This window comes from Ostrea edulis, chromosome 1 (genome assembly GCF_947568905.1).
Source record: "Ostrea edulis chromosome 1, xbOstEdul1.1, whole genome shotgun sequence".
In the NCBI taxonomy this organism is placed as follows: Eukaryota; Metazoa; Mollusca; class Bivalvia; order Ostreida; family Ostreidae; genus Ostrea; species Ostrea edulis.
Window position 1 is genome coordinate 102,555,006 of NC_079164.1, and position 26,890 is coordinate 102,581,895.

Sequence of the window (26,890 nt, forward strand, 5' to 3'; positions counted from 1 at the left end):
ATTATGAGTAGTGAATTCACAATGTACATGTATTCTTTTCTTATGATAAAGTAAACTTCATATTTATTATTAAACACCTTTCTTTGACCTATTTACTGTATTGGTATAAAATTACAAATGTAGTGGGCCTATAGCACAAGTACATTTCTTAGGTCACCCGAATCACTCAGGTGATTTATTGCAATTGGTCTGCATTGTCTGTCGTGCGTTAGCAATCAGGATATGGGGCTCACGGCGGGTGTGACCGGTCAACAGGGGATGCTTACTCCTCCTAGGCACCTGATCCCACCTCTGGTGTGTCCAGGGGTCCGTGTTTGCCCAACTATCTATTTTGTATTGCTTGTAGGAGTTATGAGATTGATCACTGTTCGTTATCTTCACCTTGCACTTATTTTTCAACTTCTTGATAACTACCATTCAATTATTTTTAAAAAAAAATTGGTATGAAGTATCTTTGGGACAAGGGAGACATAATTTTAAATTTCAGGACTCTTGCATACTCGGGGCCTTTAAGACATGCATAACAATTTCCTAAAAATCCCTTTTCTCTACAACCGCACATCTATAATGTAAAACTTATACGGTACCAATTTTGATGAACCAGATGCGCATTTCGACAAATAATGTCTCTTCAGTGATGCTCAACCGAAATGTTTGAAATCCGAAATAACAATGAAGTTTTAGAGCTATTATAGCCAAAAACAGCGTGCCAAAAAAGTGGAGTCAAATTCGTCTAAGGATAAGAAAACCTCAATGCATATTGCAGTAGTCATGTAGAATAGGAAAGTCTCTACTGAAATAATAAATTCTATGATCCCCTATATAAAGGTTCTGACTCCAGGTCAGGGCCAAGATTGGTATATAGTGATCATGTGTAAAATATTCAAACAACATTTTCTTTAATGCTCTTGATAATAGTTTGACACTGTATGGATATTTATAAAGAAGCAGGAAGCCCTTTACAAAAATTGTAAATTTTATGATCCCAAGGATAGGGGTTTTCGTACCACGGTGGGGCCAAAATGGTCTTAGTGATTATTGTTTTTGTCTTTGTAAGACTTCTTTCTTAATTTTGCATGTCTTTATCATTGAAAGACTTCTTTAGGTTTGCTGATTCTGTATAAAACCTACATATATATTTACGAAATAGATGTCCAAAGTTCTGACTCTAGGGCGAGTACAACATAGACATATAGATTCAAAATAACATATACTATTATGTGAAACCTTTTATCAGTATGGGCACTTTCAAGGGTATTTGTGTTTTAAGAACACGCATTGTTTTATACTGCTGATGAAGACTAGAATTTACCTTAGATATGCAAAACAGGAAAATCATTATAGATTTCATAGCCCTTGTCGCTATTGAAACTTTTATCTAACACTCAGATGACCGATAAGGCCTGTTGACATTTTGTTGTATTAATTAGGAAAATAACATATTCAATCTTCCCTGTATTTCTCACTTAGCCAGTATGAGGAGTATTCTAACAGTGAATCAACCTTGAATTCAAGTTCTTTGAAAATATAAAACTTTGATTTTAAAGTTTCAGTCCATTTTTTGTTGTTGAGGATTTGAAAGTGTTCATGATTGTAAAAACACTGGTAACTTCGTCCTTACAGTACAACACACGATGAGAAGTGCTGGCGACGAACAATTTTGATTCGTTAAATGCGTAATTAGTCATATCCAATAAGTTCATCATCTGTTTTAAAAATTTAGAGTAATAAACATCACTTCACTATTAGCGTAAATTCATTATAAACATGTTCGCTGTAATCATGTTTTATTGTACTAAGTTAGGAGAATTGTTTCGGCAGTTCCTGGCTAGTGAAACAATTAGTACTTAATATTTTGTTCAGCACACAAGACACGAATCAGCTGATAAGATGTGAAAATAGTAGTTTTACCATTTCTTTATTTTTTAATTCTGATCTCTGAAGAGTATGTCTTGAAGTATTGGTATTACATACTGCCAAGAGCACTATTTCCCGAAGTACACAGGTCCTTTTCGTGTTCCTCCGTTGCAGGATTTCCATGGCCAAACGTTTTCATAGTCGCAGTAAAATGTCATAAATATTTCCCCACCGTAACTTGAGGGGCAATTTTTATCGCCGAAGTTCCATCTACTTCTGACTGCCTCTCCATAAGTTCGCCCATACATACGTGGCAAGCGATTAGAAAGATTGATAACACCCGAGCATGGTTGGTAACTAGGGGGACTCGAACCAGGGATCAAGCATCTAGGCTGACAGACTCGTCCACAGGAATCAAAAGCAGTTAGGTATGCCTTTGCAGCCCCAAGGTCAGGATTTTTCACAGCGACATAAGCAATGGCTTCTGAGACCGGTTGTCTCTCATCTACGACTGCATATTCCAAATATTTTCCACAATATGAGAATCCCGTTGATTGTACATAAACTTTAGACGAGCCTCCAAGGCTTTTATAACAATTAGGGTAGGTAGCAGGAGCCACTTTTGGTGAAATATCGTTGAACTCGGAATACATCTGGGGGGAGTACATGTCAACGTTTTGCATAATCCGGGAATTGCGGACGGTTCTTGATCCAAAGAAATACCCAGGAGGCCTCATATAAATGATACGAATTGGCATAAACACCCAAAGACGAGTGTCAGATACACGGTTTATTGTAAAAGTATTTTGTATTGGAAGATCCGTAACGTGTGTCAGTCGACGAATATCGTCAAGACTCAAAGGGCTATTGTGTTCTGGAGAATATTGTATTAAATTTGTTCTTTGGGAGCCGACATGACCAATTCTTGGATCCCATAGATGTCTAACTGGATTGATAGGGGAGGGAGGAAATCTCTGTAAGGGGTTTCCAGATTGTCCCCTAATTCCCAGTCTTCCTAGGAGTCCTGATTGTGCCGCTGAGGCATGCTGAATTACACCTCCCGCTCCGGACAAACCTTGAAATCCAACATTCCTACCACCCATAACACCAAAACCAGGAGCAGCAGAGTTTCTAAAGTTTGCCACTGGAGAACCACTATTAAAGCGGCCATTGTTAACACCTCTATGAAAACCCAGCATACCTTGCAAGGATCCTGCAGGAGCCCCTCTGGGCGGAATAGCGCCATTTCGTATATTACCCACTCTTGGATCAATCATTGACGATTGGAACGGTGAAAATCCAGCTGGTCCTCTACCATTCGGAGCTGCACCATTCATTCTATTTCCATTAGCATTTTGCGTTCTGGGATCAATCATCGATGTCTGGAAGGGTGAATTGATCACTCTTTGCTCATCAGCCCCTCCTCCAATGAAAGCTGTTCTACCCATAATTTGCGCTGACGACTCCTCTCCTATATCGCTTGCAGAAGCTGCAATACACACTCCACCTTCACACCTTAAGAATCTTGAATTTCCACAAGGACAGGAAGGCATATCTTCGTATTGATAAAACTCCTGAGTAAATATATCGCTGTAGCCATCAATATTCGTAAAGTTCTCATAGTTGTCCATGGGCCTTCTAGGATCATGCAATTGATTGCGGTCACCAAATGAGAAAGTCATTGGCCATGGATAATCGGTAGTAGGATCTGTGCCTTGTTGTCTGACTTTTTGTCTAAATCGCTCCCAGATATAATCAATGAAGGTGTGGTGTAGAAAAAAGACTGGATCATAGGCAGTTGTGGAGCCATCAGCCATATCACCACCCACCCAGTTGTGGACATTATTGTGCTGGCCCTCCAAAGTATTTAACAAATTTTGTCCAAACCCTACAACAATTTGTCGATGGCTTGTTGCAGCAGTGCCCTCTAAAAATCGGCTTATTGCAGTTTTGGTCATTAAAGAAGCTCCTGAACCTATATTTCTGTTAAGAACCGTATTATCAGATGCCAGCCAGCCTGCAAAGGGGCCATCACGGACCTCTCCGATACCATTTCCCAGCAATTGTGAGGTAAACAATGCTGTTTCACGTGGGTTAACCATATCATTGTCCATGGTGGAGTCCCAATAGGACAGCGAGACAGAGCTATCAACTCTCTGGATTGCAAACTCAAGGCTGTAAATGAAGATAACATCAATATTATATTTTCATCGTGCAGATTGTTTCTGTAGAATGTGAATTAAGAAACTACCTTAAGTATTGGATTCATGCAATCAAAATGCGGGCCCAAAGTGTACGGAACTTTTGCCAGATATGGTCAAATTTTAGAATTCTACAAAGGAGTGAGACCTTATGACATGTACTTCCAGCTCCCCTTGCAGTACTTTATTAAAGTCAATTGATCATATAATAACTACATGTCTTTCAGCTTTAGGTTTAGTACTACCTACATGGTCTGTGTTTGCCCAACTCTCTATTTCGTAAATGCTTATAGGAATTGTGAGACTCATCACTTTCATAGTTTTCAGTGAAATTACAGATTATCGTATTGATATAGAAATAAAAATGAGTTCATAAAACAGCTACAACTTTAACCTTTAAGATGGAGAATAACACTAGCAGTTATCTTTCTTTTGTGCAGATTACTCTCACATGATAGGAATGATATGGTTTCAATATACTATATACATGTACTACATAAATCTAACATAGATTACATCGGTTGACAAAGAAGTTCTAATACAGATATATATATATATATATATATATATATATATATATATATATATATATATATATATGATACGAATTGGCATAAACACCCAAAGACGAGTGTCAGATACACGGTTTATTGTAATTTATTTATTGTATGGTTTCTTGTATGGGTTTTCATATATATATATATATATATATATATATATATATATATATATATATATTTCAAACATTTCGGTTGAGCATCACTGAAGAGACATTATTTGTCGAAATGCGCATCTGGTGCATCAAAATTGGTACCGTATAAGTTTTACATATATATATATATATATATATATATATATATATATATATATATATAAAAGCACTGAAAAGGCCACGACACTGTTGGTTATTTAAAACTCGAATTTTCGACGCAACCCGCGTCTTTATCAAGAGACATATATTACATAAACAAATAACACGCAAAAACGACAAGTATCGATAAACTACATTGGTGACAAGAGTGATACACTGTTGTACTGAGTGATAAAAATGGTGGTGGTTTCGTTGTAAAGCGTGTTTACTGACTATGGTTTAGAGAGTTTGTACCATGGTCGGGTCGGGATGAAAATAGAATTATTCTTGAAAATTACAGAAATAAAAAAAATTTAGAGGGAAAACTTACAAAACAATGTGATTATGGAATAAAATGGTGGGAAGATAATGATATGGACTGATTAAGTTCAAAACAATATTAGGTAGGCCGTACCATTAATGATTCGGATATGGTGAACAGCGAAAAATAATGATTGCCAGAAGAACACGATCAAACAACAAACAAGGTCAATCAAACGACACAGATCTAGCATTAAAATCAAAATCAACAATCGAATAGGTGAATGGGAGAGAAGTCTAAGGAAAAAGATACAGTATTATTTTTCAAGGTATAGTCAGTTTTTAAATCGAGGTAAGCTACTGACAAACAAGTTGATGGTACGGGGATTTCAACAGTCTCGATTGAAGTCAGCATTTCGCAAATTCTATGGTCGTTATAACGATCTAGTTCGTCAATACAACCTCGCATTGGGTCAAATGCTGTCTGACGTGTTTCATACCGATTGTTAAGCCGTTCTTGGCACATTGATTTTGACTGCGGATAACTCCGTTTATCTGATCAGGATATGGGGCTCACGGCGGGTGTGACCGGTCAACAGGGGATGCTTAGTCCTCCTAGGCACCTGATCCCACCTCTGGTGTGTCCAGGGGTCCGTGTTTGCCCAACTATCTATTTTGTATTGCTTGTAGGAGTTATGAGATTGATCACTGTTCGTTATCTTCACCTTGCATTTTTCAACCCATTTTTCTGCTCTGGCTGAGAAACTTTATAAGTCGCTGCTTCCGGGCATTTCTCAAACGTCTCATTATCCACGTCCTTCTAAACAGGTGAATCCTGCTGATCTGGTTAATACTCTAGTTCCCTTGCACCAAACCCTTTCAGATCTTGCACTGCAATATTCAATGGGAATTCGAATCTGTCTGGGACACATGACTCATCCATGGAGAAGGCTTCAAACTTGTCGTCATCCCACCCAATTATTTAGTATCCAGATTTCTCCTCCTCCTCTGGTTCCTCCAGGAACCGGACTCGGATCCTGTTTTTCTTTAATCGACGCAAACAATTGAATGCATGGTTGTCCCTTTTTTCCGATGACTCGTGCAATGAGTTTTTGTTTTGTTTTGCCAGTGTCAGATACCGATATCATGGGTCTTTGCGGAGAGCGCTCCGGTGTCAGCATCCATACATCCCCGTGGATATACCTCTCTCTATTAGCCAACGGTGGATGGATCGTCACTCCCTGCCCCTGAGGCTAAAGTGTCCCTTGATCGGCCTCGGAATTCTCCCTAGGCTTCACCGTTGCCTCTTGCCTTCTTGGTGCATCCTTCCAGTTGAGCTACAGACAGCCCTTCTATAGACAGCAGCCACACATTTGAAGCACCCGAGGGTTTCTGTTCATGTTCTGCTGTGATGAATGGTACATCTGGGGAAGGATTTTGCCCCGCAGTTCCTTCTCAAATTCTTCATTTCTAAGACATGTCCCTTAAATCCTTCAATGACGTTGTTCCCACCGGTTGCTGGACATCCTCATTTCCTTCATGGACTTAAATTGACATGCATGGTTTATCGGGAATGCTGATAGTACTGCATCCTGTCCATGCATGTAGCTTCCTTTACAGTCTTAGGTCTATCATCCAGGGCGTACAAACCTGTATCTCGATCCTCGACTATAAAACAGCCGAGCAATGAAATGTGAATCCCTTCAGGCACATATGGAAAAACATGTATTACCAAGACGAGGACCCGGTCCGCCCACTGGTTCAGCGATGCTCCCACACTGAGAAACTAACTGGAAATTCATCTGGTGTATGCACTGACGATTTGAAGCGCTTCTCGAAGCGTCTCAAGATCTCAGCCAGTGAGAGGTTATCGTCCATCTCCAACAACAAGGTGTAATAGTCGCTCGAAGTGTCATTTAAGGAGAAGTAGAATTGGTTGTGATGCTCCATCTCTTTCAATTGTTGATTGCAAGCTAGCCGAACAATCTTGTGGAAGAAAGATTTCCAAAAAGATTTCCCATCATACCACAGATCCGTGTACCTAGGCGAGTTTCTACACGTGCCAATCACGTGTTCCCTGCATAAGAGTACCGGGGACCTGGAAGGGGTTATGAGGCACTTGGGCTAGCTAGAAAATGGCGTATGTGTTTCTGATTCACCTAAATGTAACTGGGGAGGAACGATGGCTACTCTACCCCTCTCCCCCTACAAACAGTGGTACCAAGCTGTGCCTGAAAATGAGCAGATGACCCCTGCTAATGATATAGGACGGTCATGGCAACGATGTGGTGCATATATGTGCCCGCATATCCACAAACCACGGGGGATACCAAGGATTAGGCGTACTGGGCACTCTCCCAGACCTAGAGTCAAGGAAATGGAATGCGTAGCGTTTGCGATGTTGTACTGCATGATAAAGGGCCAGAGGATCCTGTGAGATCAGGACAGTGAAGGGACTTCAGGATCTGGTGAGTTCCAAGAATAACCCCGCCTCCAACAATAGGGCAACTAGAGGATACGGCCTTGGTGTAGGGATATGGTGACAATGACAAGAACTCCTGATACAAACCGTGACCGTACTGGCCTGGGGTCTGGTCATCAACCTGTCGGTGAGGGTATTGGACTGGTTTCTCCAACACTGGAATGAAGGGATGCCGTGACTGGGGTATGATATTCTGGGAGATTCCCAGAACTGGGTATGTAACCCCCAATTGTATAGTCGTATTAGGCCTCACTGGGATATTGGGCATAACTGACCCCCTCCCCCATGGGAGACGAGTAGTCGTCAGCCAACCTATCTAAGTCCCTAAAACTTCGAATATAATGACTATAATTTTTCTTAGGTGAAACGAAACTAATCAAGTTCACCTACACTATGGACCCCCATCTAAAATCTCCTGAAAAATGAACTGTGGACCAGTAAACCTCATCCCTACAATTGCCTTCCCTGAACCCTCCACCCCCTCCCTCAAACAAAAAGGCAATGACGGAGTGAAATAATTACCACCCAGTTTCCTGAGAAAACAACTCTAACTTACGGCCTATCATACCGACATGGGCACTTCCACTCCGTGGGTTGTCTAAACTAAAGCCTGCATTGCCTCCCAACCTACTCATGTGTAAGTACGGGGATATGGGGTTATGTCGCGCTACTGCTGGGGTATCCGAGGAGGGGCCACAAAGAAGATACCTCATCCATAGACAAATGCATCACCCTCATACACAAAAATATACAAAGCTACTAAATTGTTATTAGAAAATGGCTAAATAGTTGATTCTATCTATCTAAAACAATTACTAAACCTCAATTTAAATTGAATACCATAAACTAAATTGAAAGACCCCAACAAAATGGCGGCAAACAAGTGTACTGCAGAGAAACAATACAAATGTAATCACCCATGGACATAACTCCGTGGCCTGAGATAGGCGCCGGTAAAGTACCCCATAATTAATCATTAAAGAGATTTGAAAAATAGACCGAGACTCGGAAGGCCCAAGGTGGGACCCCAGCAGTACCAAACTGAGGGAGGAATCCTAAGGTTTCCCCTTCTTACCTCCATACTCTTTTTGTTGACACCTCAAAGATTAAGTTGTTATTAGTCCTCCTTATATTTGATCTTACATGATGAAAAATTATGAACTTTCAGATGAGCTCAATTACCCTTAATGGCCTATTTGACCCCTTTGAAGGGTTCTATATGTTTGAATTTGTTGCCCTATATCCTTATATCAAAATTGTTTTCTTTCATCACACAATATTCAAAGATAAGAAAAGTCTGAAATGCTGTTCCACCGTTGGGATCGAGGCCTAAGGTTGTACGCCTACAGTCCAAACCTGAGGGCGGAAAATGATAGTCCGAAGGATCCCCTTCCTTGCCTGCATACTGCTTTTGCGTACTCTTAAAAATTATATCTGTTATTACATATACCGAGGTAGACTTCATTATGACCCTACATGATGTAAAATCAAGAACTTTCAGGTAAGCTCAATTGTCCTTAAAGATCTATGTGACCTTTTAACGGTTGTATATGTTGTTCTCTATCCGTCTATCAGCTTTGTTTTCTTTCATCACCAAATATTCAATTATTAGAGAGGTCTGAAAAGTGGCCACCCTTGTGAGGTCCCAAGTGGAACCCCTACAGCCCTAAATTGAGGGCGAAAAATGATAGCCCCTGGGTTCCCTTCCCTTGCCTGCATGCCCCTTTTGTGAACTCTTCAAAGATTAAAAAGTTGTGATTAGCCATTATTATGACCCTACATGAAATTATCATCCTATATGTAAATTCAAGACTTTTCAGGTGAACTCAATATTGCCCTTAAAGCCCGATGTGACCCCTTTTAAAGGTTCTATATGCTTGATTTCATTGTTTTCTTGTCCTTTATCAGTTTTGTTTTATTTCAATACCCTATAGACATTTATAAGAGGTCTGAAAGGACCCCATTCTTGGAAGGCCCCAGGTGGCACCCCTAAGGCATCAAACTGAGGGCGGTAAATAATAGAACTAGGCTCCGGGTAGGCGTCTTCAATGATTCCGAACCCAATGCTTATTCAAGTACATTGCATTATGAATAAGAATAGGAGGGCGGATCTATGTAACTATCAAGAGTATCTTCAACAAATCTTCACAATGTTGGGAGTGGAAAACTAATACCCTATTCTCAAAATTTCAAGCCCCAGGTAGCAGTCATAGATTATTCCAATACCGATATTTATTCACTAAGTGTAATGCGTTATGCAGATCTCCGTAACTAGAGAGAGTACCATCACTATCTCTTTACAGTGATGGGAGAGGACCACCAATACCCTACCCCCGAAATTTCAGTCCCAGGAGATGGGTATTCGATTATTCCGAGCCCGATGTTTATCCACTAAGTGCAATGCGTTAGACATAAAAATTGGAGGGGCGGATCTCCACAACTAGAGAGAGTACCATCACAATCTCGTCACAGTGGTGGGAGTGGATCACTAATACCCTACCCCCAAAATTTCAGTCTCTGGGGTAGGATTCTTCTATGATTCCGAGCCCGAGGTTTATTCACTAAATGTAAGACGTTATGCATAAAAATTGGAGAGACGCATCTCCTTAACTGGTGACAGATCATTTCTTCACAGTGGTGGGAGTGGATCACTAATATCCTACACCCAAAATTTCAGTCACCAAGCTAGGGGTCTTAAATGATTCCCAGCCCGATGTTTATTCACTAAGTTTAAGATGTTATGCATAAAAATTGGAAGGGTGGATCTCCTTAACTAGAGAGAGTACCATCACAATCTCGTCACAGTGGTGGGGTTGGATCACTAATACCCTACCCCCGAAATTTCCGTCCCCAAGCTAGGGGTCTTCGATGATTCCCAGCCCGATGTTTATTCACTAAGTTTAAGACGTTATGCATAAAAATTGGAGGGGCGGATCTCCGTAACTAGAGAGAGTATCATCACAATCTCGTCACAGTGGTGGGAGTGGATCACTAATACCCTACCCCCAAAATTTCAGTCTCTGAGGTAGGATTCTTCTATGATTCCGAGCCCGAGGTTTATTCACTAAATGTAAGACGTTATGCATAAAAATTGGAGGGACGCATCTCCTTAACTGGTGACAGATCATTTCTTCACAGTGGTGGGAGTGGATCACTAATACCCTACCCCCGAAATTTCCGTCCCCAAGCTAGGGGTCTTCGATGATTCCAAGCCCGATGTTTATTCACTAAGTTTAAGACGTTATGCATAAAAATTGGAGGGGCGGATCTCCGTAACTAGAGAGAGTATCATCACAATCTCCTCACAGTGATGGGAGTGGGTCACTGATACCCTACCCCCAAAATTTCAGTCCCTGGGGTAGGGGTCTTCGATGATTCCGAGCCCGACGTTTCTTCACTAAGTGTAAGACGTTATGCATAAAAATTGGAGAGGCGCATCTCCTTAACTGGAGAGAGAACCATTACCAATTCTTCACAGTGTGGGAGTGGATCACTGATTCCCTACCCCAAAAATTTCAGTTCCCAAGCTAGGTTTCTTCGATTATTCTAAACACGATGTTTATTCACTAAGTGTAATGCCTTATGAATGCAAATTGGAGGGGCGGATCTCCGTAACTAGAGAGAGTACCATCACCATATCTTCACAGTGGTGGGAGTGGATGCCTAATACCCTAACCCCAAAATGTCAGTCCCTTAGGTAGGGGTCTTCGATGATTCCCAGCCCGATGTTTATTCACTAAGTGTAAGACGTTATGCATAAAAATTGGAAGGGCGGATCTCCATAACTAGAGAGAGTACCATCACAATCTCTTCACAGTGGTTGGAGTGGATCACTAATACCTAATCCCCAGAATTTCAGTCCCTGATCTAGGGGTCTTCGATGATTCCGACCCCGATGTTTATTCACTAAAATAAGACATTATAAATAAAAAATTGGTGGGGAGGATCTCCGTAACTAGAAAGAGTAGCATCACCATTTCGTAAAGTGGTGGGAGTGGATCACTAATACCCTATCCTCAAAATTTCAGTCCCAAAGCTAGGGATCTTCGATGATTCCGAGCCCGATGTTTATTCACTAAGTGTAAGACGTTGTGCATAAAAATTCGAGGGGTGGATCTCCGTAACTAGAGAGAGTACCATCACGATCTGTTCACAGTGGTAGTAGTGAATCACTAATACCTCACCCCCAAAATGTTAGTCCCCAAGGTCGGGGTCTTCAATGATTTTGAGCCCAATGTTTATTCACTAAATGCAAGACGTTATGCATAAAAATTGGAGGGGCGGATCTCCGTAACTACCGGTAGAGAGAGTACTATCCCCATCTCTTCACAATTTTTAGGGTTGGTAACTGGCACCCCATCCTTAAAATTCCAGTCTGGTGTTCTTTTTATGCATATAGAAATTTGAATTGCGAACTGCGTTCTAGAATGCAGTTCACTATTGAATTGCGAATAGTGAACTGCGAACTGTGTTTCAAAATCTAATTCCCATTAGACAGCAATGATACAGAAAGGGTGTATTAACATAAAACTACGATGCTGTTGAAATTAGAGGTAACGAACTAAAAATTCTTCTGATAAGTAAAGTACTTTTAAAAAACGCAAAAGAAACTTACAAAGTTAGGTACACTCTGTGAAATCCCAGAAAGTTAGGACCACTGTGTGCTGATCGAATTACTATCCCAGTGTGGATGCTGGCCCATGCGTCATACGACTGCAATCAAAACGAATAAACTATTTTTCAAATGTTTTCTCAGCAACCTCAACAGCAGCATTCATATTTCGGACTATTTAGCCTTTTGTTTATCAAAAGATATAGACATACAGAGATCTGAGTCGCTGCTCAAAATACATGTACTTATAGATTTCCTTATTGAGATATTATATTGCCTTGTATAAAGATAGATTGTTTACCCCTTCTGCTTTCATTTCATTAAGAGCGTCAAAAAATCTTTGCCTCTGCTCATCACTCAGGACTCGTATTTCTCGTCGAATGGCGCGCTGCGCCTGTCTTTTATGTCGCCTGCTGTTGTGGATTCTTTGCTGATATTCTCGGTAAACAGATCGAACATAATTGACTTGATGTTGTGTCAAGTTTAGTTGATATCGAAGACCAGGATTTTCCCAGATGTAGGAGCCCAGACAATGGCTCATCACAGCATGGCTTGGAATATCCGCAACCGTGAGATCTATAGTCAGTTGTTTATAACAATCCTCGAGAAGACTTGGCATTTCCGCCTCCCAAACGACTGCATCAGTTTGAATACAGGAGAGGAAAAGTCCAAGTACTACACCAAGGACATGGATTTTCCGCATCTAAGTGTTTACAATGTGACAAGGTGATTAGTTTCTTGTATATTGTACATTAATTAGATTTTGATGGTTTATAAGTGATATGCATAAATTCAAATTTTAACGTTTCACCGTGTGAACATTATGTCATATGATCTAAGATCTGTCCATTTTTAATAATTGAAAAAGGCATGCTTTCTTTATTAGATAAAATGAATGAGAAAACGGTCAAAAGAATATAAATCATCTGTCTCATGATTTCGAGGAAGGCTAATTCTGTAATATGCATGTTGTTAAGAATAAGATTGCCGATAGAATATTAATTAAGAAACTCCTTCAAATGAAATACAAAAATGAATTTTAATTATTTGAATCATGTACAGGCATTATCTGTCCCATTTTGCCACGTAATACCTTTATAAGTGGGGGGAAATGTTTCAATTTCGGAAATACATATACTTTGCGAAGATAAGTTTTTAGAAGTTTGTTAACTGTTGTCTTTTTAAAAAAAATATTTTCTTTGTAGTAAAACAACAAAAAGTAAAGAAACATTAGAAAGAAGATAAATGCCAAAAACACTGGCCTTCTACGTATGTAAATAATAAAATAATATATATCTAGTATCAGTGATACCAGCTCATTTTAGTTTAAAGAGAGGAAATAACTATCCAATAATACTATATACAAAAACAATTATCAATGATCGTAAAACTGAAATTTCTTTATATACTGTAGTTCATTCTTATTTTTAATTCATATAATTTATTGATTAATCAATCTTTACAAAAAATGATTTTATAAATATTTCACGAAAACTTGAAATAGTCTTACTTTGACGGCCTATAAACCTGCTGTGTGCAACCATCTATGAATGTCTACCTTTTTATAACTGACACCAATTTTCCATCTTCATAATTACCAGGAAATATCATTACGTCAAAATAAGTACACATAATATTATGCCATGCTTTAATTCGATGTATATACGATATTAATCAGTGTATCCTAAGTTTTCAGTTGTTTATAAACATATTCTAAATATGCATGCATCTGAGTAGATTTACCCCCATGACTGTAACACAGAGTGAATGATTATTGTCCGTGGAACAAAGTTTGCTACCTCGAGATAAAGTGCCACTTGATTGCGTTTCTGAACAGGGAATTTACAATTTGCGTTTACTTAAATGTCTGTTATATTAAGAATGAACACGCATTTAAATTAAATCATTGAAATGAATTTAAAAAAAGAAACGAATGTAGAAAAGGCGAAATAAATAAAACGCGTGTCGTGAAGAGGATTGGAATCATGACTCGGCACACTGTGACAGCGATGTAACTTACTGAGCTACACTAACTTTAAGAACCAAGTGTGTGAATATGAACGAGGTTGTCAAGAAAAAAACCCCAGGTTTCCTATTATTTGTTCTTGTGAATTTCGATCCTAGGACAAGGGTGGCTCTTAAAAATCCTATTTTTAATTGTTCTTAACATACACAAACTATCAAAATACCGTATTATTTGAGGGGGGGGGGGGGGGCAGACCTGGTCCTGAAGGACGTTAAGGCTAAAATCGATGCAAAAATGGGGAAAACACTGTTAATGTAAACTTTGAAGGTTTAGCATTGCCAATAATAAATTTTAGGTTCAAATGGTAGAATTAGGCCAATCACTGATCACCCTTAGTTGGCATACATATTCATCTTCAGTGGTTGATCTAGACCTTGCCGTGAGGAGGGGGGGGGGGTTGAGGCCCGAAGGGGAGGGCATGAGAGGGGGTAAACCCCCCATTAAGGAATTTTTTTAAAAGATTGATTCAAAATGGTACACGACTGAAATTCTTGTACCTTCTTCCTTTCATTTATAGTCACCGCATCCTTTATAGAATTTAAACAAAAAGAATAAACTTGACTTTTTGATTTAAAAATGATTAATTTTAATGCATTTCAGACTGAAAATCTGGTTACTTCTTGTTTTGATGCATAGTTCTCACTAAAAAATAAAAGGAAAAAAAAGGAAAACGGTTTTTTTTCCAAATCCCCAACCCCCAAATCCGCCTTGGGTCAACATATGGGGGTTAGTTCTATATTCAAAATGTTACCTACATGTACTTAGAATTTGTGATTATTAAACACTTCTGATATTGGTCTGTATGTGAATGAAATTTGTGATTATTAAACACTTCCCATATTGAAGTATATGTGAATGAAATTTGTGATTATTTAACAATTCACATATTGAAGTGTATGTGTATGAAATTTGTGATTATTAAACACTTCCCACATTGAAGTGTATGTGTATGAAATTTGTGATTATTAAACGCTTCCCATATTTAAGTGTATGTGAAAGAAATTTGTGATTATTAAACACTTCCCATATTGATGTGTATGAAATCTGTGATTATTAAACACTTCCCATATTGAAATGTATGTGAATGAAATTTGTGATTATTAAACACTTCCCATATTGAAGTGTATGTGTATGAAATTTGTGATTATTAAACACTTCACGGGATGATTTCAGCTTCTCCATCGTCAATTTCCCATATTTGTGTAGCAATATTCCATTATCACCTGCATATGGTGTTTATATATCCCAATTGATTCGATCTGCAAGAGCTTGTTCTGGGTATAGTCAGTTTTTAAATCGAGGTAAGCTACTGACAAACACGTTTTCAACAGTCTCGATTGAAGTCAGCATTTTGCAAATTCTATGGTCATTATAACGATCTAGTTCGTCAATACAACCTCACATTGGGTCAAATGCTGTCTGACGTGTTTCATGCCGATTGTTGGGCCGTTCTTGGCACACTGATTTTGACTGCGGATAACTCCGTTTACCTGATCAGGATGTGGGGCTCACGGTGGGTGTGACCGGTCGACAGGGGATGCTTACTCCTCCTAGGCACCTGATCCCACCTCTGGTGTGTCCAGGGGTCCGTGTTTGCCCAACTATCTATTTTGTATTGCTTGTAGGAGTTATGAGATTGATCACTGTTCGTTATCTTCACCTTGCATATTCGTGTGTATGTGAATGAAATTTGTGTTTATTAAATAATTCACATATTGGAGTGTATGTGTATGAAATTTGTGAGTATTGAACACTTCCCATATTGAAGTGTATAGGTATGAAATTTGTGATTATTAAACACTTCCCATATTGAAGTGTATGTGAATGAAATTTATGATTATTAAACAATTCACATATTGAAGTGTATGTGTATGAAATTTGTAATTATTAAACACTTCTCATATTGAAGTGTATGTGTATGAAATTTGTGAGTATTAAACACTTCACGGGATGATTTCAGCTTCTCCATCGTCAACTTCCCATATTTGTGTAGCAATATTCCATTATCACCTGCATATTGTGTTTATATATCTCAATTGATTCAATATGCAAGAGCTTGTTCTGGGTATAGTCAGTTTTTAAATCGAGGTAAGCTACTGACAAACAAGTTTTCAACAGTCTCGATTGAAGTCAGCATTTCGCAAATTCTATGATCGTTATAACGATCTAGTTCGTCAATACAACCTCACATTGGGTCAAATGCAGTCTGACGTGTTTCATGCCGATTGTTGGGCCGTTCTTGGCAAACTGATTTTGACTGCAGATAACTCCGTTTACCTGATCAGGATGTGGGGCTCACGGCGGGTGTGACCGGTCGACAGGGGATGCTTACTCCTCCTAGGCACCTGATCCCACCTCTGGTGTGTCCAGGGGTCCGTGTTTGCCCAACTATCTATTTTGTATTGCTTGTAGGAGTTATGAGATTGATCACTGTTCGTTATCTTCACCTTGCATATTCGTGTGTATGTGTATGAAATTTGTGTTTATTAAATAATTCACATATTGGAGTGTATGTGTATGAAATTTGTGAGTATTAAACACTTCCCATATTGAAGTGTATGTGTATGAAATTTGTGTTTATTAAACAATTCACATATTGGAGTGTATGTGTATGAAATTTGTGATTATTAAACACTTCACATATTGAAGTGTATGTGAATGAAATTTGTGATTATTAAACACTTCACATATTGAAGTGTATGTGAATGAAATTTGTGATTATTAAACACTTCCCATATTGAAATGTATGTGAATGAAATTTGTGATTATTAAAGGCTTCCCATATTGAAGTGAATGTGTATGAAACTTGTGATTATTAAAGGCTTCCCATATTGAAGTGTATGTGAATGAAATTTATGATTATTAAACAATTCACATATTGAAGTGTATGTGTATGAAATTTGTGATTATTAAACACTTCTCATATTGAAGTGTATGTGTATGAAATTTGTGAGTATTAAACACTTCACATATTCGTGTGTATGTGTATGAAATTTGTGATTATTAAACAATTCATATATTGCATGGTATGTGTATCAAATTTGTGATTATATTAAAAACACTTCTCATAATGGAAAGTATGTGTATGAAATTTGTGATTATTAAATACTTCTATTAAATTTCTTCCTGCGGTCTTCAATGCAACATTTAGATTCAATGTATATAGACGACGTTTTATCTATTTAAAACAATAAAAATCATTCATATGACGATTTGATATATCCTTATGAACTCGAAATAAAAGACACCACAGAGTCGTCCACTTCTGCTTGATATCTAGATATGTTATTGAAAATAGAAATTAACGGCAAACTAACAACTCGGCTTTATGATAAACGGAATGACTTCAGCTTCTCCATCTTCAACAACAACTTCCCATATTTGTGTAGCAATATTCCATTATCATCTGCATATGGTGTTTATATATCTCAACTGATTCGATACGCAAGAGCTCGTTCTGCGTGTGGTCAGTTTTTAAATCGAAAAAGGCTACCAACAAACAAGTTGATGGTACAGGGGTTTCAACAGTCTCGATTAAAGTCAGCATTTTTTATCATTATTATTTATTAATTTATAAAGCGCACAATTACATATAGTTTCTATTCTCAAATTATATGGTCGTTATAACGATCTAGTTTGCCAATACAATCTATCATTGGGTCAAATGCTGTATGACGTGTTTCATACAGCGGGTATGACCGGTCGACAGGGGATGCTTACTCCTCCTAGGCACCTGATCCCACCTCTGGTGTATCCAGGGGTCCGTGTTTACCCAACTCTCTATTTTATATTGCTTACACGAGTTATGAGATTGACCACTGTTCGTTATCTTCACCTTTCTCATATTGAAGTGTATGTGTATGATATTTGTGATTATTAAACAATTCACATATTGATGTGTATGACATTTGCGATTATCAAACATTGGAGTGTAAGTGTGTGAAATTTGATTCCTGTGACCATAATGTATAGGATAGTGCGATCCTTTTAGCAAGTGCACCATCTGCAAATAGTGCCGTTATTTTGAGACCTGATATAATATCGATATATCTGACTGTTAAGATACGTAGAATGAAAATTGCACTTAATTACAAAAGTGCTCATGAAAGGCCACGATAACGAATAACGATAAATACCGATAACAACGATAATCTCATAACTCCTATAAGCAATACAAAATACATAGTCGAGCAAACACGGACTCGTGGACACAGCAGAGGTGGGAGCAGGTGCCCAGGAGGAGCTAGCATCCCCCGCCGAACGGTCACACCCGCCGTGAGCCCTATATCCTGATCAGGTAAACGGAGTTTGACACCAAAAAAGAGGGGCCATATTCAGGGGCCAGAAAACTTTCAAAACTTTTTTGACTTTACTTTAAAAGACAATAAATTTGTAATGCATTATCTAAGTTGCTTATTGCGAGGATAGCAATCTCACAATACATACACCAATCCCTTATCTTCCGTAATCAGGGATTTTAAGGGGCTAAAATCTGCATTTTCAATTCACAATACCTAAGCTTGTTATCGAAAACATGGGGAAGCTTAAGTGAAGTGAAGCTGTCCAATTTTATTCAAAATCACACAGGTGTATTATGATATTACAAACTCAATCGCAATTTGGGATGATTTGATGGCCACGCTGTTATTTCCCTTTGTTGAACTCTTATGCACAGTGAGACGCTAAACATATTTTCGTCGATACGCGATGGGTACAAATGCTGATATCTGCCTTCTAAAGGATGATTAACAGACGTAATGCAATCGCCCGAACTGCAGTGACACACAATTTTAGTATGTTTATGAGTATTTGATAATAGAAAAGCTTGAACAAAAATTTATTGATTGATTGTATATTGTTTAACGTCCCGCTCGAGAATTTTTCACCCATATGAAGACTTACGTCACCATTGCCAGTGAGGGACTGTAAACTTTAGGCCTATGCTCGATGCTTACGGCCTTTGAGCAGGAAGAGATCTTTATCTATATCTTGATTTTGTGGTCTCATCCGAAGGACCGCCCATTTAGTCGCCTCTTACGACAAGCATGGGGTACTGAGGACCTATTCTAACCCGGATCCCCACGGGAACGAAAATCAATGATCACCATCTTTCTTTGATGAAAGTATCACTCGTGCAGAGGAGGAAATAAATAATGATTTTATATTTAATCTAGTGGCCTAATTCAAACAAATTATTCTTTATATGGTCAGTTTAATGTATACTAACGGCTGATATAAACAAAATTTACGCTTTCATAACTTGTACCCATCCAAGTGTTCAACAGAATACTGAACGTATCTCCACCACAGAAGAGCTGATATCTCGGAAATTGCTTATTGAAGAGAAAACAGATGTCCAATATTATTCAGATTTGTCATATAGGTCTATTATGCCATTCCAAAGTCAATTTTGATTTGTTGTAATTTGTTATCCACGGTGGCCTCTGATTTGTCAAGAAATGAAATTGTCCGAGTTTATTAAAAATCGAACCAGATCGTGTTAGGACATTACAAGCTCAACCATATTTAATCTGTTGCAATTCATTATCTATTTTATATTTGGTATAAAAAAAAAAACTCAGATTATTTTCATGTTACCTAAGAAAAAAATGAATAGCAAGGCATCGATTAGTTTATATACATGTATATGCACAAAATCATAGTTTTTGTTACTTCTTCGCGAAAAATCGAAGGTGAAAAACGATCTTTTCACCGCAATATTCCGTATTATAGAAAATATTGTGGCGATTGTTATTAACTTTTACGGTTGTAAATGTATCCGTTAATGTAATTCCTGTTAAAATGCAATGTTGATGCTACACCAGCTAATGTAATCTCAATTTAAAAAACAACTTCCTGGTGCACCATCTAATGTAATTTGCTTTACAAATAATTATGAGCATGCACCACATGATGTATTACCGGTAACTAAAGCTGCTACGTTTCCACCAGTCTATGTAATCAGTATATGCTCCTGCTAATGCATCCCTATTGAAAAACAGTGTTACGAAAACACCAGGTAATGTTATTCCACTTAGGTCGAACGCTTTCTGACGTGTCTCGTACTGATTGTTAGGCCATTCTTGGCAAACTGATATTGACTACGGATTACTCCATTTAACAGATCAATATATAAGGCTCACGACCGGTGTGACCGGTGGAGAGTGGATTGGTACTACCCTAGGCAACTGATTCCACCTCTGGTATATCCAGGGGGCCATGTTTGCCCGACATTCGCCTTTGTATTCCTTACAGGAGTTATGAGATTGATCACTGTTCGTTATCTTCACCTTTCTCACTCCATGGCAGGACCAAGATTGGTACATAGTGTTTATGTGTAACATATTTAGATAACATTTTCTTTAATGCTACTGATACTAAATTGAAACTACAATTTGTATATGGATATATAAGAGGAGCGGGTTGCCCTTTACCAAAATTTTAAGTTTCATTCTACCAGGGATTGAAGCTTTTTGGTATCACAGTGGGGCCAAAATGGTCATAGTAATTATTGTTTTTATCTTTGAAAGACCTCTTCCTTAATTTTGCTGATACTGTATAAAAACTAAATGCATATTCAAAGAGAGCAGATATAGATGTCCCAAAATTGTGAATTTTGCAACTCAAGAGTTCTGACTCTAGGGCGAGTACAACATAGTCAGATAGATTCAAAATAACATATACTATTATGTGAAACTTTTCAACAGTATGGGCACTTTCGATGGTATTTGTGTTTTAAGAACACGTATTGTTTCATACTGCTGATGAAGACTAGAATTTAGCTTACATATGCAATACAGGAAAATTATTGTAGATTTCATAGCCCTTGTCGCTATTAAAACTTTTATCTAACACTTAGATCACCAATAAGGACTGTTGATATTTTGTTGTATTAATTAGGAAAATAACATATTCAATCTTCCCTGTATTTCCCACTTAGCCAGTATGAGGAGTATTATAACAGTGAATCAACCTTGAATTAAAGATATCTGAAAATATCGAACTTTAATTTTGATATCTCAGTCCGTTTTATTTGAGGATTTTACTTTCTTAACGATTGTTCCTAAAATACTGAAAACTTCGTCCTAACAGTAAAACAAGGAATAGCTGGAGACGAACAATTTTGATTCGTTATAAACATACATGTAATTCGTTATATCCAATAAGTTCATGATATGTTTTAGAAAGGTGAAGATAACGAAGAGTGATCAATCTCATAACTCCTACAAGCAATACAAAACAGAGAGCTTGGGAAACATGGACCCGGGATATACCAGAGGTGGAATCAGGTACCAAGGAAAAGTAAGCATCCCCTGTTGACTGGTCACACCCGCCGTGAGCCCTATATCTTGATCAGACAGTATTCGCCCCAATGATAGGTTGTATTTGCAAACTAGATCGTTGTTACCAACCAAAGAATTTGCGATATGCTGACTTTAAATGGGACTATTAACACTGCACCATCAACTTGATTGCCCGTAGCCTGCCTCGATTTCAAGCTGATCATACACAGAACAAGCTCTTGTGTATCGAATCAGTTGAGAGATATAAACATCATATGCAAGTGATAATGGAATATCGAAATTGACGATAGAGAATCTGAAATCATCCCGTTTATCATAAAGTTGAGTTGTTAATTTGCCGTTAATATCACTTTTCAATAAAAATCCTCTATGAAGCAGATGTGGAGGACTCTGTGGTGTCGTTTATCTAGAGTTCACTAGGATATTTCGAATCGAAATATGAATAAAAATGATTATTGTTAATAAATAAAGCGTCATCGATTTATCTAAATGCCAAATTGAAGGCCACTGGAAGAGGTTTTTTTCTCACGTAGAAGGTTTTGAATAAATAAGAAATAAGTACTATTTCGCTATAAGTGTAAATTCAGTATAAACATGTTTTCTTTAAATAACTGTGCTTTACTGTACTAAAAAGAATTTTTGTTGCAGTTCTTTGCTAGTTAAACAATTAGTAATCAACATTTTATCAAACATAAGGGCCACTAAACAGCCGATAAGATAATAGTAGTAATACCATTTAATATTATTCTTAATTTCCAGTCTCTGAAGAGTATGTATTAAAGTATTAGTATTCAATTCTGTCAAGAGCACTATTTCCTGAAGTACACAGGTCCTTTTTGTGTTCCTCCATTCCAGGTTTTCCATGGCCAAACGTTTTCATAGTCGCAGTAAAACGTCATAAATATTTCCCCATTGTAACTTGAGGGACAATTTTTATCGCTAAAGTTCCATCTACTTCTGACTACCTCTCCATAAGTTCGCCCATACATACGTGGCAAGCGATTAGAAAGATTGATAACACCCGAGCATGGTTGGTAATTAGGAGGACTCGAACCAGGGATCAAGCATCTAGGTTGACAGACTCGTCCACAGGAATCGAAGGCAGTTATGTATGCCTTTGTAGCTCCATCGTCGGGATTTTTCACAGCGACATAAGCAATGGCTTCTGAGACCGGTTGTCTCTCATCTACGACTGCATATTCCAAATATTTTCCACAATATGAGACTCCCGTTGATTGTACATAAACTTTAGACGAGCCTCCAAGGCTTTTATAACAATTAGGGTAGGTAGCAGGAGCCACTTTTGGTGAAATATCGTTGAACTCGGAATACATCTGGGGGGAGTACATGTCAACGTTTTGCAAAATCCGGGAATTGCGGACGATTCTTGATCCAAAGAAATACCCAGGAGGCCTCATATAAATGATACGAATTGGCATAAACACCCAAAGACGAGTGTCAGATACACGGTTTATTGAAAAAGTATTTTGTATTGGAAGATCCGTAACGTGTATCAGTCGACGAATATCGTCAAGACTCAAAGCGCTATTGTGTCCTGGAAAATATTGTATTACACTTGTTCTGTGGGAGCCGACATGACCAATTCTTGGATCCCAGAGGTGTCGGATTGGATTTATAGGAGAGGGAGGAAATATTGGGAGTTGTGATTGTGCCGCTGAAACATGCTGAATTGCACCTCCTGTTCCGGACAAACCTTGAAATCCATTGGTACCGCCGATACCACCAAACCCAGGAGCAGCAGAGCCTCTAAAGTTTGCCAGTGGAGAACCACCCTTAAAGTGACCATTGTTAACACCCATATTAAAGCCCACCATACCTTGCAAGGATCTAGCAGCAGCCCCTATGGGCGGCATAGCGCCATTTCGTATATTACCCACTCTTCGATCAATCATTGAGGATTGTAACGGTGAGAATCTAGCTGGCCCTCTTCCATTCAGAGGTGCACTGTTCATTTTATATTTATTAACATTTACCGTTTTAGGGTCAACCATCGATGTTTGGGAAGGTGAATACATTACTGGTTGCTCATCAGCCCCTCCTCCAAAGAAAGCTGTTCTGCCCATTATTTGAGCTGACGACTCCTCTCCTATATCGCTTGCAGAAGCTGCAACACACACTCCACATTGACACTTTAAAAATCTTGAATTACCACAAGGACAGGATGGCATATCTTCGAATTGATAAAACTCCTGAGTAAATATATCGCTGTAGCCATCAATATTCGTAAAGTTCTCAAACACGTCCATGGGCCTTCTAGGATCATGCAATCGATTTCGGTCACCAGTTGAGCAAGTCAATGGCCATGGGTAATCGGTAGTGGGATCCGTTCCTTGTTGTCTGATTTTTTGTCTAAATCGCTCCCAGATATAATCAATAAAGTTGTGATGCAGAAAAAAGACTGGATCGTGAGCAGCTGTATCAGGAGGAAGCATATGACCACCCACCCACTCGTGGACGATATTGTGCTGGCCCTCCAAAGTATTGAGCAAATTATGTCCAAATCCTACAGTAATTTTCCGATGGCTTGTTGCGGCAGTGCCCTCTAAAAATCGGGTTATTGCAGTTTTAGCTATCAAAGAAGCTTCTGAACCTATATTTCTAGTGAGAAGCATATTATCGGACGCCCGCCAGCCTACAAAGGGACCATTACGGACCTGTCCGATACCATTTCCTAGCAATTGTGAAGTAAACAATGCCGTTTCACGTGGGTTAACCATATCATAGTCCATTGTGGAGTCCCAGTAGGGCAGAGAGACAGAGCTATCAACTCTTTGGAGTGACAACTCGAGGCTGTAAATTAATGAATATAATATCAAGATTAAATTTTCATTGTGCAGATTGTTTCTGCAGAAACTACTATAGACCCTATGTACCCCCAGCTCCCCCGTGCAGCAGATATTTTATTAAAGTCGATTAATCATATAATAACTACACTGCATGTGCTTCTTTCGCCTTTACACTGAGTGTTACGTACATAGTTAAAGTGAAATTCCTGATTGTCGCATTGATATAGAAATAAAACTGACTATATAAATCAGCTGCAACTGTAACCTTCAAGATAAAGAATAATACTAGTACTAGCAATCGCTTTCTTCAGTTATTCCTCGTTTGTGCAGATTACCTTCAGATGTAATGGTGAAGATAACGAACAGTGATCAATCTTACAACTCCCACAAGGAATACAAAATTAAGAATTGGGTAAACATGAACCCCCTTGGTAATATCAGAGGTGAAGGCAGGTGCCTAGGAGGAGTAAGCATCCCCTATCGACCCGACGTGAGCTCTATATTGGGATCAGATAAACGGAGTTGTCCGTCGTCAAAATCAGTGAAATTCCTGGATTCTACTGTGTAAAATAATGGATCCCCCTCTCGCTCTATTTCTTGTAGTTTGTGTTCTCTAACTTTTTTTTTTTTTTTTTTTTTTTTTTTTTTTTTTTGCTATAAAGTCCAACATTACTTTTTGTAACATTTTCCTCAATATGTTTTATTTCTTTAACATTTCGTATGTTTATGTTCAGAGCATTCCTTATAAATACGTTTAGTAGCAGACAATCAAAGCTACAAACAACCAGATTACATGTATAAAAGGTGAAGATAACAAACAGTGATCAATCTCATAACTCCTATAAGCAATACAAAATATAGAGTTTGGCAAAGACGGACCCCTGGATATACCAGAGGTGGGATCAGGTGCCTTGGAGGAGTAAGCATCCCCTGTCGACCGGTCACACCTGCCGTGAACCCTATACCTTGATCAGGTAAACGGAGTTATCTGTATACATTATGTATGTATTTTTCATTTTCATATCTGCTATTCTTTTAATTCTTTATCCAAGAATGTTTTGCCGTGATGGCTACAAATGGTTCAGTTGTTTTGTAGATGTAGTGGAAAGTGGAAAATAAGCAGACGTTCACACAAACAGCTAGATCAGAAAAATTCACCTGAACCTTTGGCTTAGGTGAGCTACATCAAATTCATAGGATACGTAACATACATTAAACCGCAATAATACGGAAAGGAGGTATTGACATAAAACTACGATGCTGTTAAAATTAGATGTAACGAACTTAAATTCCTCTCAAAAGTAAAGTACTTTTAAAAAGCACAATAGAAACTTACAAAGTCAGGTACACCCTGTGAAATCCCAGAAAGTTTGGACCACTGTGTGCTGATTGAATTACCAACCCACTGTGGATGCTGGCCCATGCGTCATAACACTACAATCATATCATATAAGGGACACCTGAAAACTATTCTTCAAATGTTTCCTCAGAGCAACATAATAAGCAGCGTTCATAATTTGAACTGTTTAGCCTTTTGCTTATCAAAACATATAGACATACAGAGATCTGAGTCGCTGCTCAAAATACTTATAGATTTTCTTTAGATATTCTACTGCTTTGTTTAAAGATAAATCATATTTAATCAAATGTTGTTTGTATTTATTTACCCCTTCCGCTTTCATTACATTAAGAGCGTAAAAAAATCTTTGCCTCTGCTCATCACTCAGGACTCGTATTTCTCGTCGAATGGCGCGCTTCGCTGGTCTTTTATGTCGTCTGCTGTTGTGGATTCTTTGCTGATATTCTCGGTAAACAGATCGAACATAACTGACTTGATGTTGGGTCAAGTTTAGTTGATATCGATGATCAGGATTTTGCCAGATGTAGGAGCCCAGACAATGGCTCATCACAGCATGGCTTGGAATATCCGCAACCGTGAGATTTATAGTCAATTGTTTATAACAATCCTCGAGAAGGCTTGGCATTTCCGCCTCCCAAACGACTGCATCACTTTGAATACAGGAAAGAAAAAGCCCAAGTACTACACTCAGGACATGGATTTCCCGCATCTGATAAAAAAATGTTTACAATATGAAAAGGTGCTTACCAACGTACACAGTAATTAATTTTGATTGTTTATAATTCATATGCATAAATTTAAATTATCATGTTTCACGTCTGAACATTATGTCATATCTAAACTATGTCCACCTAATAATTAAATTAGAAATATGTCCATAAGACATGGATGCCCCGCCCAATGTGACATTTGTAATGCAATATGAAAAAAGATCCCCAGCGATTTATCGATATCTTCTCATGACCCGATATTCTGCCCCCCATTCACAATGGAAAATGGGTTGAAGTTTTTATTTAGTGGAAGAATTTTAAAATACTGATCCCTTTTTTTAAATAGAAAAGTATGCAGGTTAAAAATGACCATAGGGGCGATTGATGGGAAATATCTCCTTCATGTAAAGAACTTTATAG

General features: G+C 38.3%; 2 protein-coding genes across 2 annotated transcripts; both read right to left on the bottom strand.

The window, feature by feature from the left end:
* Window positions 1–1,899: 1,899 nt before the first annotated feature.
* Window positions 1,900–13,829, bottom strand: LOC125668782 (uncharacterized). The gene is made up of 4 exons (XM_048903199.2): window positions 13,774–13,829; window positions 12,565–12,966; window positions 12,267–12,364; window positions 1,900–4,032 (listed from the first exon to the last, which is right to left on the bottom strand). The coding sequence occupies exons 2-4, from the start codon at window positions 12,964–12,966 to the stop codon at window positions 1,986–1,988; spliced, it is 2,547 nt and encodes an 848-aa protein (XP_048759156.2). The 5' UTR covers window positions 13,774–13,829; the 3' UTR covers window positions 1,900–1,985.
* Window positions 13,830–22,317: 8,488 nt separating this feature from the next.
* Window positions 22,318–26,469, bottom strand: LOC125664792 (uncharacterized). The gene is made up of 3 exons (XM_048897599.2): window positions 26,068–26,469; window positions 25,737–25,834; window positions 22,318–24,404 (listed from the first exon to the last, which is right to left on the bottom strand). Exons 1-3 carry the CDS (start codon window positions 26,467–26,469, stop codon window positions 22,403–22,405), a joined length of 2,502 nt encoding a protein of 833 aa, XP_048753556.2. The 3' UTR covers window positions 22,318–22,402.
* Between the last annotated feature and the right edge of the window lie 421 nt (window positions 26,470–26,890).